This window comes from Narcine bancroftii, chromosome 10 (assembly GCF_036971445.1).
Source record: "Narcine bancroftii isolate sNarBan1 chromosome 10, sNarBan1.hap1, whole genome shotgun sequence".
In the NCBI taxonomy this organism is placed as follows: domain Eukaryota; kingdom Metazoa; phylum Chordata; class Chondrichthyes; order Torpediniformes; family Narcinidae; genus Narcine; species Narcine bancroftii.
The window spans coordinates 49,536,502-49,552,442 of record NC_091478.1 but is presented as its reverse complement, the minus strand read 5'-3'; the positions used below and the strand labels follow the sequence as shown (position 1 = coordinate 49,552,442).

At 44.6% G+C, this 15,941-nt stretch overlaps 1 protein-coding gene across 1 annotated transcript; it reads right to left on the bottom strand.

Moving 5' to 3' along the window:
- Positions 1-524: 524 nt before the first annotated feature.
- On the bottom strand, positions 525-15,540 carry LOC138743811 (probable G-protein coupled receptor 139). Its single transcript, XM_069899413.1, has 3 exons — positions 15,446-15,540; positions 1,597-1,736; positions 525-1,492 (listed from the first exon to the last, which is right to left on the bottom strand). The coding sequence occupies exons 1-3, from the start codon at positions 15,538-15,540 to the stop codon at positions 525-527; spliced, it is 1,203 nt and encodes a 400-aa protein (XP_069755514.1).
- Positions 15,541-15,941: the final 401 nt, after the last annotated feature.

The window sequence follows — 15,941 nt, the reverse complement described above, 5'->3', positions numbered from 1 at the left end:
TTGTAGGCGAGGGTTCTTTTATGTTCTTTTATGCCTGCACCTCGCTGCAGGTGCAATTGCAACTTACGGAGTTTTTCGACAAAAACGTGGACAGACAGAGTAGAGAGAGTCCGATCATGAGTAAGTAGATGAGATTAGTTGACTGCCATCATGATTGGTTAAATGAACACCAGGTATGGGAACCGGGATGCGAGAGGATGCCGATGGTGCTGTAGGGTTCCTAATCGTATCACAGGTTCGGACCTGGATCTCGGGTTGCTGTTGGTTTGGACTGGTCTCTATGGGGCTTCAGATGCTGTTGAAATACTGGGGATGAATTCATGGACACTCGGTAATTCAGGGGGATCCCTCTGACTGTAAGAGGCGCTTCAGGAAATTTCTGCCAATGGAGAATCTGTCTTCCTTGCAGCAGACAAAAGGCAATTTCGTTTAATATGACACTGTTTTTGTTACATGACAATAAACTGAATCTTGAATGCTGAATGTTCGATGCAAACTTTGTGAGATGAATGAGCAGAACTCTTCTATTTGTATGTTCTATCGTCTGATTGTATAAAAGTTGGATGCTTCTTCCAAACAGGTAATTTAGTCAAGAGCCTACAAAGTAAGTCGAACGGATATTTCGCCGCGTTCTTCAGTTCCTCTCTAAATTTCCTCTGTGTTCCTGCATAAATGCATGTATTGGTGCAACAGCTCCACAGCTGAAGCATGTATCCTCCTTCTTGCAGAACGAATCTTGGGTCACTAAAATTGGATCCTGAAAAATAACTGCCGCTAGCAAATCGCACATAAAACACGTTTACAACATAAGTAATCCAGAACAGTAGGAAACTTCCAGATATGGAAAGTAGTAAAACGATGGACTTTCTCCGGTTCTCCATCTCGGGATCTCTCTGATTTTTCCCGTTTGTCTGGGCCCGGAGTCTACTGCGAACTCGGTTAGCCTCTAGAATATTTCTGATCGTCAGAACGTTGAGAACCAAGATCAGAAGGAAAGGTAAACATGGAGTCAGGATGCGATCTAACCATTCATAAGCTGCCCAACCAGTTGAAGTATAAAATACCGAGCGTATGCTGCAGAACCATGGCAAACTATTGACAATGTACAATGGTTCATACATAAAGTAACAAGGAATATTTCTGACAAAACTCAAGACACAAACGATACATATAACCACTACCGCTGTTTTCACGTTGCAATAGTTATTTTTCAGCTTCTTGCAACAAATCGCTACAAAGCGATCAAAAGTGAAGGTGACAGTTAACCAGACCGAGCTGTCTCTGGCTGTATATGTTAGGACTGCGGTGACACTACAGCCTGGAGTAAGCGTTAGAAAACTCACTGGGAAATAAATACCACGGATTCGATTCAATATCACGGCAGTAATAACGACTAATAGATCTGACGAAGCCATGGACACCAGATATTTGGAAATGCCTCTGGAAAGGCCACACCTTCCTCGTGACAGGATCATAACCGCTGCTAAATTTGCTTTGAGAAAAGAAAACGAATAGCATGATAAATTTAAATGAACTTTATACTAGTACATAAACTTGCGTATAAAAACTTAAACTGAATTCACCGATGCATTTTACCTGGAACAGCAAACGCGGCAAATAACGGATAGTATAAAGCAAATACTGGACCAGTGACTGGATTATGCATCTCAGGTATTCTGGAACCATGGACGTACTTGTGATCTGCGGAGTTTCCAATATTTCCACATTTATACTCCCTGTTAAATGCGAAGACAATTAGATTGCAAGATTTTTCATGTTTGTTACATGACCATGAATAAACAGATTAGGGCAGCTGTACTCGCCAAGGCAAATAGCGCCTTTGGAAGACTACACAATAGAGTCTGGAAAAACAACCAACTGAAAAACCTCACAAAGATAAGCGTATACAGAGCAGTTGTCATACCCACACTCCTGTTCGGCTCCGAATCATGGGTCCTCCACCGGCACCACCTACGGCTCCTAGAACGCTTCCACCAGCGTTGTCTCCGCTCCATCCTCAACATCCATTGGAGCGCTCACACCCCTAACGTCGAGGTACTCGAGATGGCAGAGGTCGACAGCATCGAGTCCACGCTGCTGAAGATCCAGCTGCGCTGGATGGGTCACGTCTCCAGAATGGAGGACCATCGCCTTCCCAAGATCGTATTATATGGCGAGCTCTCCACTGGCCACCGTGACAGAGGTGCACCAAAGAAAAGGTACAAGGACTGCCTAAAGAAATCTCTTGGTGCCTGCCACATTGACCACCGCCAGTGGGCTGATAACGCCTCAAACCGTGCATCTTGGCGCCTCACAGTTTGGCGGGCAGCAGCCTCCTTTGAAGAAGACCGCAGAGCCCACCTCACTGACAAAAGGCAAAGGAGGAAAAACCCAACACCCAACCCCAACCAACCAATTTTCCCTTGCAACCGCTGCAATCGTGTCTGCCTGTCCCGCATCGGACTGGTCAGCCACAAACGAGCCTGCAGCTGACGTGGACTTTTTTACCCCCTCCATAAATCTTCGTCCGCGAAGCCAAGCCAAAGAGACACCTGCCTGTACTTAAAATCGTCGTTAAAAGATTTCAGATGTTTCCCTTTATCTAAATTAAACAAGTATGATTTTAGAGTTTGGATTTAGTTATGAATATGGTTCTCTACATTCGGATATAAAAACAAAAATTTGGAAATTGATATATTTTGCATAGCTCCTGACATAAGATTTATGTGGTCCGCAGGTTATTTACAGGGGTGTAGTTGGATTGAAGTAATTCAGGTGGATAGGTGAATAATAGAGTAATGGAGGCATAATATAGTGTGCAGGTAGATTTTAAGTTTATATTGCATCGTGGTGCGCAAAGACATTGTGGAGCGGAGTAGTGTTTTAATCGTGTTTGAACGAAACGGTTTAGATGGACATTATCTCGTTATTTTTGCAGAAATTTGGGTCACTCATGTTATGTTCAAAGGCATTTGAACCTGTTGGGGTGACAAATTGTAGCAGCAGCTACACTGCTAACTGCAATAACACACAACCAGATGGGTTGAGCTCAGTGAACAGAACTGGTTTATTGCAGGCTGCCTGGCTGGCCTTATACTCCTAGCTCAGACCTGGTTGAGAACCACGCTGGGGGCGCTCTCGTCAACAGGACGTCACGTGGGTCCGCAAGCGCGGGCTTCAGGAAAACCCCCGATGGTGCCATTTTTGCCGGCTGCCCCACCGTGTGTGTATTACAAGCTGGGCAGGTTCGCCTGCCGCCATAGTGTAACCAATCGAATGCAGTGTGAAAATTCTAACGTCATTATTACAGGACGTGTATTTGAAAAATTAAAATAATTGTAACGAGGCAGCAGATTGATTTTCACTTGAGGTCATTTAATTTTAATTGACTGGATTGGTGCTCTCTGCGTATCAATAAAGAAAATTTTACAGTATTGGACTGTGGACTTTGGGAAGGAGGATATATGGGACAAGCAGTAGAGACTGAATCTGAAATGGTTCAAATATCTTTGCAGAGAGGGGATAAAATAACTTTCCAAACGAATGAAACGCAGTTAAGAGTGGGCAATCTGTGTGTGGATCTATAAGGTATTAAAAAAAAGTACTGAATATATGTTTTAAGCGGTACTCGCACGTGAAATGGAATTTATCATCAAGGGAAGTTACTTTTAATTCTCTATAGAATAAATTGCTGATATTAATATGTCTCCAGGACTGGATGAGATTAATTCCAGTTGGTTTGTGAGGCAGTGAGATTGCAGGCACGTTGGCTAAGATGCTTGATTCTTCGTTTGCCAAATGAGGTATCAGATGATTGGATAGTAGTGACTTTGCACTCGCCTTTGAATGAGGCAATAACAGATCTGGAGCCTACAACCAGCTGCCAGAATGATGTCGCAAGGGCAGAGCACGCATCCATGGGCTGTTAAATATGAGGTGGTGTACTTTGTGTGGCTCGGACATACACTAACGCCCAAGGTATATTTAGGAATAGAATGGCCTTAGTGTGCAAATCCAAGGATCTTTGAAGGTGACAGCGCATGTAGATAAGATAGTTAATGAAGCACAAGATATACCATCCTTAATTTATTGGGGCACTGAATATAACGGCATGGAGGATCGGCAAAGCACCCGAAGTGGTGCGTGCTATTCTCGTCACTACATATAGGAGGTGCTGGAGAGGATTTATCAGAACGATGCCTGGGATTGAGATTTTTAGTTAGCAAGAGAGACTGGAGAAACCTGGTTTATTTTCAAAGAAGTGGAGGAGAGAAAACAAGCAAATAAAATTAGGAAAGGAATAGATAGTATCGACGGCAAGAATTTCTCCTCATTATCAGAGATGCATAAGATTAGAGAACATAAAATTAGTGAACAAGAAAGAGATTTAAAGGGAACCTGAAAATGACATTTTTTTTTATCCAGATAGGAAGATTTCCATGCTTCTGTTTGGATTGAAAGCAAAGTTAATATTATAGGGAACCCTGGTTTTCAAGGGACTTTGGAAATATGGTTAAGAAGAAGAGGGATGTGCATAGCAAGAATTTCTTTCTCAAGCAAGGCCACAGATAATATGAATTGGAAACAACGTCACTTCCTCGCTGACTATCAACATAGGCACACCCCAAGGATGCGTGCATAGCCGACTGCTCTACTCATTATACAACGGTGATTGTGTGGCCAGGCACAATTCAAATACTCTCTTCAAGTTTGCCGATGACACCACAGTTGCCGGCAGAATGACAAACAGCAGTGAGAAGAGTTCAGGAGAGATCAGTTTGTTGAGTGGTGTAACGCAAACAACATTAAACACAACTTTTTAAAATTAAATCCAAGGAGATTATTGTGGACATCAGAAGGAAGTAAGGGGAACATGGCTCAGTCCTCTGACTCAGTAGTGGAGAGGGTCAAGAACTTCAAATTTCTTGGTGTTAACATCTCTGTGGATCTGTCCTGGAGCCTCCACGTTGATGCAATCGCAAGAAAGGCTCACCAGCGGCTATACTTTGTGAATAGTCTGAGGAGATTCGGTATTTCACTAAAAAATCTTGAAAACCTCCACAAGTGTACCTTTAAGAGAATTCTGGCTAAAACATCACTTGGAGCCTCCAAGTCTCTGGACAAGAATAAACTCCAAAGGGTTGTTAATTCATCCTGCCACATCACAGGCACCAGACTTCCCTCCATTGAGGATGTTAGGAATTAAAGTACCTTTAAAGAAATTGCTCGAGACAAAAATTGAGAACAAAGAACATTTATTACTACAACAATGCAAAGTTGGGTGCTTCCCCTTACCCTGGGAATACACACACATACTGGGGCTCACCCAACTTTTATAGTCAATTTCAGTATCAGAATGCCCTCCCCCTTACATTCTTCTGCCCCCTGGATGGGTTTGGCATAGGTAATTCTTCCTGCCTACGTGCAGTTTCAGTACACTTGGAGGACCAGGGGGTATCCTGTGGGTGTCCCATCATGTCATTGTCCTTATTCACACCTTCCTGATTCTCTGGGCTACAGTCTCTTAATATGCAGAGTTGACTCATTCTATCTAGGGTTGGCTAATTTCATATGTATAAATCTGTGTATGGTTAGCTAATTAGAAATGTATGACTTGGTACTTCTGTCCAGGGCTAGGAGACCCTTATCTGATCCAGACTACCTCAACTTCCTACATTCTATTGTACCTTACCATTCCTTATCTTAGTCCTATGGTCTTGTCACAAAGGATAGAAGATTCTTATGTTAATCGTGCTGACTCTGCTTTCCTGCATCCTAAGCCCCAAACTTATCCTGTTTGAACTGGTTTCAGCCATTTTACTGATGAACTTTAGTTTCTTCCATGTTCATAATTTTAGATCAATTTTCCCATCTCTCACAATCCTCACTTTTCTTTTAGATCAGTAATACTGATCTTTCACCATGATCAGTGTTACTGATCTTTGGTTACTAGTGTCAGTGTGACTGATCCCCCCCCCCCCCTCTCCTCACTTTTCTTTTAGATCAGTAACACTGATCTTTCAAGTGTAAGGTGTAGTTTTACCCAGCTGGTCAATAACCGAATTGTAATGTCTGTGTAAAGTCTTTAGGTAGGGGAGCACCATGAAGGTCAGGGGAGTGAGTCCAGCTGCTTATTAGGGTTTGGAGTATCAGACTCCAGTTCTCAGTAAAGAGTCTAGTCCATCCCATACGTTGAAATATTGAAGCAGTGTCTTTGAAGCACACGACCTTTGTAAGTGTTGTCCCGACGAAGTCTGTGAGAGGCGCTGCCTTCAGCAGCGAACAAGTAGCTGTCTATGAGAAGCGCTGCCTTCAGCAGCGAACGAGTAGCAGTCTATGAGAAGCGCTGCCTTCAGCAGCGAACGAGTAGCAGTCTATGAGAAGCGCTGCCTTCAGCAGCGAACGAGTAGCAGTCTATGAGAAGCGCTGCCTTCAGCAGCGAACGAGTAGCAGTAGTCAGGCGGTTCCGTTTGATTGTGGCTCGTATCTGATGTCCTCTTCAGCCCCGAACCCTAGGGCCACCGATCTCCGAAGGCTGTTTGGAGCCTGATATTAAAGTGTCAAGCAGCTCACGTTGTTGGAAACTGGTGCTCCCTTTCATGGGGTGATGAAAAGTGACCAAGCAGGGGGGGGATTGTTTCTTGTGATTTAACTGTGTGTTGCAGCTTGTCTGCTAACATTAGCATATATATCATTGAACTTGTGAGTTGCAGACTGTCTGTGTACATTAGCATATGTATTAACTCTCTCTCTCTCTGTTACATGTACAATGCTGACTACCATTCTGTCTGTCTTTGTCCCACCATGTCCTTTGTGCTATCGCTTCAAAACTCCTGTCTTTAATACCTGTGTAGGCTATGATACAAATTAGATGTACTCCATTAAAGCTGTTTAATTCCCCTGGTCCGTATTGGGATCCCTTATATCCCATTATGATTATACATTAAATCTATGCCCTGTCTACATTCTAAAGGAGCTGAATTGTAACCTCTGCTGCCCCTATTCCAGGGGGGCTTAAAACATTAACGAACAATATTCCAAAGAAATTAGTAAACAACAATGAACAATACATGAAAAGCTCATTAAAAACAGCATTAAAATACAATAAGAACTGAATAAAACACAATAAATGTAAAGCTCATTGAAAACTGCAATAAAATACAATAAGAACTGAATAAAACACAATAAATGTAAAGCTCATTGAAAACTGCAATAAAATACAAGAAGAACTGAATAAAACCACAATAAATGTAAAGCTCATTGAAAACAGCAATAAAATACACAAAAACTGAATAAACCACGATAAATGTAAAGCTCATTGAAAACAGCAATAAAATACACAAAACTGAATAAACCACGATAAATGTAAAGCTCATTGAAAACAGCAATAAAATACACAAAACTGAATAAACCACGATAAATGTAAAGCTCATTGAAAACAGCAATAAAATACACAAAACTGAATAAACCATTAAAAAAACGAAAAAAAATGTTAAATTACGGCACTTTGTAACAATCTGACTTTCCTTTGTGTTAGTGTAAAAATTGTAAAATGAAACACAAACCATATTTGCATGGGTTTTGAATATGTTAGACCTTATTAAAATGCAGTTGGAGCTGCTTGTCTGTATGGGGCACAACCCTCCAATTTGTTAGAGTGAGTACATAACAGACATTGCAGCACAAGAGCCCCTGCAAGAGAACTTGAAACATATTCAACCTTTAGTTCTGCCTTAAGTAAAATGCCTTGTGCCACAGCTCACAGGAGCTGGCCTTATTTAAAACAGTCTGTAAAACAGGCACCAAAAAAAGTTAAAGATGTTCTTATGAAGATTGCACACACAATAATTTAAGTACAGGCTAGTTTCTATTATATTCCACTTAAAAGTTCTGCTGCATGAATCCTGGAGCTTGTGGAGTCATTATTGAATCAAGAAATATTGGTACCATGCCAATCTCATTCTAACATGCCAATTTCTCCAGTCCTTAAGTCAAGATGTACTGAATAGCATCCGGTACAAGATCTGTGAGTTCTTAATGATATTATTATTCTTATGCACCCAATTGTTCTGAACTATGCCACCAATTTAAATCATATTCCACCTATTGCAGTACTCACACAGCACCATAGACCAGTTCGCAGGTTTATTTCTCCATTAAGCTGAATCCAGTTGCGCAGGGTTTACCTCCGTGATTATTTACAATGTAACTTCCGCACTACCGGATTTAAGTATAAACCTGATGAATGGGGGAAAGTTATCATGAATTAAATAACAGCGGCAATACAGAGAAATTGTGCTGAGGCATTAATTTCACTCCAGAGGAAAATGCACCAGAGAAATGAATGATTAAACTTATAGGAATCCCCATAGGAATCCCCAGAGGTATCTTTATTCTCCAGAGGTGGGTGATCTTTAAACTCACGGACCTTGACTGCTGAATGTGTAGAAGAAATGTATTAAATGTGTTGATAGGGCTCCATACCTCTAACTGCAAGACAAGAGCCTGAAGCCTCAATTTCAAGTGCCACAGTGCACTTAAAGGGACATGCACACTCCCCCTTCAACTGGCTGATCCAGCCACTTTACACATCAGATCCTTTCTTTATCTCACATACACTTAAAGTTAAGATGTATAGAACTCACCCTATTTGCGCAAACATTTCTCCCTGCAAATGTTATAACATCACTCAACTCTCAGGTACTCCCTGTGCAAAATCACATTTAAATACAATTTATTTCATAAATTGGAATTAACTGGTAGTTAAATTCGCTAATTCTACAGTATTGAAAAATGATCCTTTATGACATTTAAATTTTAGCATGAATTTTAATCAATATTGGTCAGTGACTGAAGTGGGAAGTCGTGATTTATGAAATTATCTCTGGTCTCTACTCTCCCACTCCCTGCACTTCTCCCAACATTCAGGAGCTGGCACACAGTCCCTGCCTTTTTTCATGTTACTCATCTACTATTCCTTTAACTGCTTGCATCAAAATGTTAGCCTTTGCTTTCTGCTTATCCTCAGATGTCTGGACAAATGCTTTTTGTGTGATCTGTAGAAGCTGGGTTATTCCCTGCTCATGCCAATTTTCTGTCTTTTGTAATTTTCTCTTAATGTCTGGGGCTGAGTTTGTAACAAAACCTGTTAGTACCAATTGTTCCCCTGCTGGGGATTCTATGTCGAGACCCCCATATTGTATATATATTTGGTCCCAAAAATTGGTCTAACTGTTCGGCACATCCCTGGGGATCTTCTATCAGGGAGGTCAGTTCTTTCTTAAAGTTACACACTTCAGTACTGGTCAGGGGCACATTTACGAAACCGAGACCCTCTCTCATGGGAACTTCCCGCAGTGGTCTCATCCAATTGGTTTCTGGCTTATTAGGTCTGGGTTCCTGCTCCCTGGGAAATGAATCAAAGGGTTCTGCCCTTTCTTCCTGAAGAGTCTCACGCTGTTCTGAATTAAAGTTACCTCTCTCTCCTGCCAACAGAGGTGGTAATCGAGTGCTTTGTGAGCAAGTTATCATACCACTCCTGCTCTCTTCTCTCTTCTCTAGTGGTGGGGGAGGTGGGGAAGGTGCAGAAGGGTAGGTCATAGGAGGGGAAGGAAAGATAGGAGCTGGCATAGGAGGAACATAGGGTGGAGGGAGGGAATGTAACACATCCCAACCCTGTGATTCAGGGACAAGAGGTTCCTCCTCTCTCTTATCCCTGGATTCTTTCTCATTCAAAACCAGCTTTCAATGGATCCCTTGAGCCAGCAGGCTGCATATTCCCTGCTCTCAACATTGTCTTTCTGGTTTTGATAGAGCCATAAGTTCAAAGCTTCACACATCCATTCATCCTCGGATCCGAATTTTGGCCAGTACACGGAGCTCCCTTTAACCGGGAATCTCACCCATTCATTACAACAATACCTGACCATCGTCAGTTTGTCTTTACCGCGGGTCTTTCCTGTGCCCCACTCAGATAACATCATCCCAAGCGGGCTGTACGTAGCTATCTGGTGGTCACGTCCTGTGTCAGGACTCTCATCTCTACTGCCCGCTATTCCCATACTTAGGAACAAGTAAAATACTCTTACCGAGTTCTGGCAGTACTGCTCTAGCGCGCGTCCTTCCGCCGTTTGTTCTCAATGCCTCTTCTCGGATATCACTCGCTTCTTCCACTGACCAGCCACCCGTCGCCCGTGAGTCCAGCTGAATCAGCCGGGGTGCACCTACTCTCGTCGTCGGGGCACTCTGTCAGTGGAGGGAGTGTGATCCCGGACGAGCCCCCATTTGTTAGGAATTAAAGTACCTTTAAAGAAATTGCTCGAGACAAAAATTGAGAACAAAGAACATTTATTACTACAACAATGCAAAGTTGGGTGCTTCCCCTTACCCTGGGAATACACACACATACTGGGGCTCACCCAACTTTTATAGTCAATTTCAGTATCAGAATGCCCTCCCCCTTACATTCTTCTGCCCCCTGGATGGGTTTGGCATAGGTAATTCTTCCTGCCTACGTGCAGTTTCAGTACACTTGGAGGACCAGGGGGTATCCTGTGGGTGTCCCATCATGTCATTGTCCTTATTCACACCTTCCTGATTCTCTGGGCTACAGTCTCTTAATATGCAGAGTTGACTCATTCTATCTAGGGTTGGCTAATTTCATATGTATAAATCTGTGTATGGTTAGCTAATTAGAAATGTATGACTTGGTACTTCTGTCCAGGGCTAGGAGACCCTTATCTGATCCAGACTACCTCAACTTCCTACATTCTATTGTACCTTACCATTCCTTATCTTAGTCCTATGGTCTTGTCACAAAGGATAGAAGATTCTTATGTTAATCGTGCTGACTCTGCTTTCCTGCATCCTAAGCCCCAAACTTATCCTGTTTGAACTGGTTTCAGCCATTTTACTGATGAACTTTAGTTTCTTCCATGTTCATAATTTTAGATCAATTTTCCCATCTCTCACAAGGACATCAACATGAGGCAGTGTCTTAAAAAGCAGCCTCTCTCCTCAAAGACCCCCACCATCCAGGCCATGCCCTCTTCACTCTGCTGCCATCGGGATAAAGGTACAGGAGCCTAAAGATGGCACTCAACGGCGCAAGGTCAGTTTCTTCGCTGCTCCCATCAGATTCCTGAATAATCAATGAAAGGAAGACACTGCCTTACTTTTCATGCACTATTTTTTTATTTACAGTAAGGTTGTAAGATGAATGTTTGTAATATGAATGTTTTCACTGTGACGCTGCTGGAAAATACAGAATTTAATGACTTGTTCATGACAATAAATTCTGATTCTGAAGTATAGGAACAAGGAGCGAATGAGGTACTTGAAGATTACAGAAAATTCAAGAGGGAAATCAGGAAGGGAAACAGAAGGCTCGAGGTTGCTTTGGCAGATAATGTGACGGTGAACCTGAAATACAGACCTCAGTCATTGCAGGAATTTACTTCACACTCCTGCATGGTGCCACCGGCATTAGGACTGGGCAGTTGAACCCTTTGGAGCAACGCTGGGTCCACTCTCTCAGGTCTGCATCAGCGGCAGCGCTGCTATTACAGCAATTCCTGCAATGCCGCCACCTTTGGGGAAGACGGATAGGATTCTGTCTCTTTATGATGAGCATAGATTGGGTCGACAGTCAGGATAATTTTACCAGGGTCAAAATGTCAAATACATTAGCACCAGCATTTATGATGGGAGGGTACTGTGGATTTGGTGCAAGGACGGGCTGGCAGAGGTAGTGGTGGAAGCAGTTGTAAAGATAACATTTAAGAAGCTTGATAAAAGAAGATAGGCTCATAAATATGCAGGACACAGAGAGGTGTTGATCGTGTACAGGCTGCGAGGATTTCCTTCATTTTGGCATCGTGTTTGGCATATACATGGTTCCTGTGTTCTGAGCACATATGAATGAAGAGGTGAAGATAAATGTAAATACATTTATGAAGATACATTCAGGCAGAAGGACCTGGGGGGGGGGGGGGGGTGACACCAGCCATCGTCCTGCGGGAAGATGGGGAACTGTGGTGGGAATGCCAGCCAATACCAGGCCAGTGCTCTGATGACACAATGACACAGGTTCCTGACATCAGCACCTGGGGCCCATATAAGCGTGATGGCCAGTCCAATAAGCCACTCTCGACATCAAGGCATTGGTGCACGTATCGTTCTTCTCTCACACACATTTGCCGGCCATTTTGTGGGTCGGTCCATGTCTCCGTGGGTGGGCCGCTACATGATCCACCCTCCCCCAGAAATGGCAATCAGGCCGTTGTCCATTGACTTGGGCCTGTGTCATGGAGGAGAAGTGGAGATAAGCTGGTCACAGTCAAGATATTCCAGTTTCAGGCAGTTGACAGTAAAAGTCTCCTCCTTACTCCTTATATTGAGGAGCCATTTTCCCTGATGACCCTACAGAGCCCCTTGTAGGGTCATTGTAGGGGCAGCTGGTGTGTGCCCCTCACACAAATACATATTGTCAAATCTTTAAGTCCCTGGGAATGTTACATTTGGGCTGGCCATGTGGTGGTGTTGCCACAGGACTAGGGACCCTAGTTTTTACTGTGAGTTCTCCAGGGTTGCTGCGGGATCTGATGGGCATTTTACAGGGGCCAGGAACTCCCCCTGAATGTTTAAGGATGTGCCACTGAGGCATTGAAGTCCTCCTTTAGCATGGCACAAATCCCCAACAGGACCCAAGACAGTTTATCCACCCATTTGGGAACCTTGAGGTGGGCCATCAAGGCTGCCTTGATGTGCCTATGAAACCATTCCACCAACCTATTGGACTGAGGTTGATACGCCATGGTATGGTGGAGCTGTATCCCCAGGAAATTAGCCAGTGCTGCCCAGAGCCCAAAGGTAAATTGTGACCCCCTGTCTGAGGTTAGGTGCTCTGGGACACCGCATCGGGACATCCATGTGTCAATGGGTGCCCTGATGCAGGTTTCTGTGGTGGTCTCAGCTAGTGGGACCACCTGAGGCCCCTTCGTGAAGTGGTCCACCATGGTCAAGAGGTGTCTCATCCCATGGGAAACTGGTAGTGGCCCCACTATTTCATTATGTACATAGCTGAACCTTCATGGAGGGGTTAGATGCTCTGGGACCCCGAATCGGGACATTCATGTGTCAATGGATGCCCTGGTGCATGTTTCTTTGGTGGTCTCAGCTAGTGGGACCACCTTAGGCCCCTTCGTGGAGTGATCCACCATGGTCAAGAGGTGTCTCATCCCACGAGAAACTGGTAGTGGCTCCACTATGTCAGTATGTACATAGCTGAACCTGCACCATGCTGGTTCAAAGGTTTGTGTAGGCACCTTTCTGTGAATCTGCACACTGCAAGTTTTGCCCACTGGCTGATCTGCTTACAGAGGCTGTGCCAGACAAACCTACTATCCATCATCTTGACCGTGGCCTGAAATGCAGGTTGCATCAAGTTGTGGATGGCATCGAACACCTGGCGCCTCCATGCAGCCGGAACGATGGGGCGAGGGCTGCTGGTGGAGACATCTCACAACAGTGTCAGGTTACTTGGGCCAACAGGGATGACTTCCACCTTGAGACCAGAGACTCTGTCCTATACGCAGAGGTCTCAGGGTCCTGCTGCTGCACTTTGGCGAGGGCCACGTAATCGACTCCCTGGGACAGGGCATGTACTGACTTGATCACAGGGCGTGACAGAGCCCTGGCTACCATGATGATTTTCCCTATGATAAACTGTACGTGTGTAATAAATTCAGACATATTAGAACAAGTGTCTCTGTTGTCAGTCCAACCATGAATCTGATACCTTTTGGAAGGTGAAACCCAGTGGCTTGTGATCGGTAAAGACTTTGAACTGCTAACCTTCAAAAAAATAATGGAAATATCTTACCACCAGGTATATTACCAATAGCTCTCGGTTGAAAGTGCTATATTTGAGTTCTGGGGGCGGAGGCGCCTGATGTAAAAGGTCAGGGGTTGCCACTGGCCCTCAATGAGTTACTTCAGTCTGATGAGGACCATGAAGGGTAGCATTGGCATTTTTGGAACCATCTTTGGCATTTTGGAATCCCATCAAAGACTAATCCCTGGTAATGTCTGTTGACTTGCCTGCCATTAGTGCATGATGAAGGCTGCTGCTGGTATGAACCTGTGGTAAATGTTTATCATACCAGCTTGGTGAAATGCCGAGCTACCTTGACCTTTTTGGGGAGGGGTATAGCCCCGTGTCTGCTTTTCCAGTGCTTCAGGAAGTCAATAGTGACCAGGCCGAAATGGCACTTTGCGGAGTTAATTGTCAACCCAAACTCACTCAACCAGGTACATAGTTGTCTCAGATGGGTGATCTGGTCTTTGCCGCTGCAGCTGGCAATGAGGATATTGTCAAAATAGATGAAAGCAAATGGGAGATTCCAGCCCACTGTGTCCATCAGCCACTGGAAAGTTTTAGTGGCTTTCCTTAGACGAAGGGCATGCAAATTAATTTAAACAAGCCCAAGGGGCATATGATCATGGTCTTGGAGACATTCTGGGGGTGAACGGATATGGTGGTATCCCTGGATGAGGTCCACCTTGGAAAACACCTGTGCCCCATGCAAGTTGGCGGCAATGTCTTGGATTTGGGGCATGGGATATCTGTCAGATGTGGTGGCCTTGTTGAGGGAGCAGTAGTTACCACATGGCCTCGAGCTCCCTACTGTTTTTGGCACCATGTGGAGGAGGAGGCCCAGGGACTATGAGAGCACCACACAATCCCCAGCTGCTCCATTTTCTTAAACTCCTCTTTCACTAAGCTGAGCTTTTTGGGAGGGAGTCAGTGTGCCCTGGCACAGAGCAGGGACCCTCCATCAGATTGTGCTTTGGTTCAGCTGTGGAGAACTGTGGTGCCATTATTGAGAGGAACTCCATCAGGATGCGGGCAAATTCATTGTCTAAAAGTGTTATAGAGTCAAGGTAGGGAGTGGGTAGCTTGGCTTCTCCAAAGGTAGAGTCTGAAAAATTCTGGCGTGCACCAAGCAGCATCCCTTGAGGTTGACAAGCAGGCAATGGGCACAAAGGAAGTCGGCCCCCAGGAGAAGTTGTGTCACTGCCACAAGGGTAAAGATCCGTGTAAAGCAGCTGCTGCTGAACTGAACAGGAATGGTGTGGGTACCAAAAGTTAAAATGGAGGAGCTGTTGGCTGCCTTTCATTCTGGGCCATGCTTGCTGTTGCAGGTGTTGAGGCCTGCAGGGAGTAGGGCACTTATCTTGGCACCAGTGTCAACCAGGAAACACCAGCCTGATAAGGAATCCCAAATGTAGAGAAGGCTATCATGTGGGCCAACCGTGGGCTGCAAGCATCAACAATGATTGGCCAGGGCATTTCCCAAAAACCCACATTGATGGATGGCATTCATGGGCCTCTGCACCCCATCACTGATGAGATTAGCAGAATTGTCCTGGGGTATTAACTTGCCTCTCCACTGGACTTGGTCTCACAGGTGGCTGTTTGTTGGGCTTGCTGATGTGGACTACAATGGTGCTGATGTCCTTCTTCGCTCTCCAGAGCATGTCTGCCCAGGCCACAACCCTCCAAGGGTCGCTGAAGTCCTCGTCTGTGAGCAAGTGTCAGATATCCTCAGGCAGCTGCTCCAGAAAGATCTGCTCAAAGAGCAGGCAAGGCTTGTAACCCCCAGTCTATAAAGTGAGCATCTCGCTCATGAGGACGGACGGTGCCCTGTCCCCCAATCCATCCACATGTAGCAATCAGGTGGCACACTCACGCCAGGAGAGCCTGAAAGTGAGGGTTAACGGCTCTTTTAGGGCCACATATTTGCCTTGCTCCAGAGGCTGCCATAGGAAGTGAGGGCACTCACGACATAGAAGTACCGGGTATTGGTGGCGGCGATGTGTCGAAGCTGGAACTGAGCCTTGGCCTGCTCAAACCACAAATATGGCTGCGATACCCAAAA

What these genes read in the sequence shown, in the direction of transcription:
- LOC138743811 (XM_069899413.1), bottom strand. Translation starts at nt 15,540, where the DNA reads ATGCTCTGGAGAGCGAAGAAGGACATCAGCACCATTGTAGTCCACATC. An exon ending in AGACCAAGTCCAGTGGAGAG is followed by an intron (nt 1,737 to 15,445) that starts GCAAGTTAATAC and finishes CGCATTTAACAG; the next exon opens with GGAGTATAAATGTGGAAATA. An exon ending in TGCCGCGTTTGCTGTTCCAG is followed by an intron (nt 1,493 to 1,596) that starts GTAAAATGCATC and finishes CTTTTCTCAAAG; the next exon opens with CAAATTTAGCAGCGGTTATG.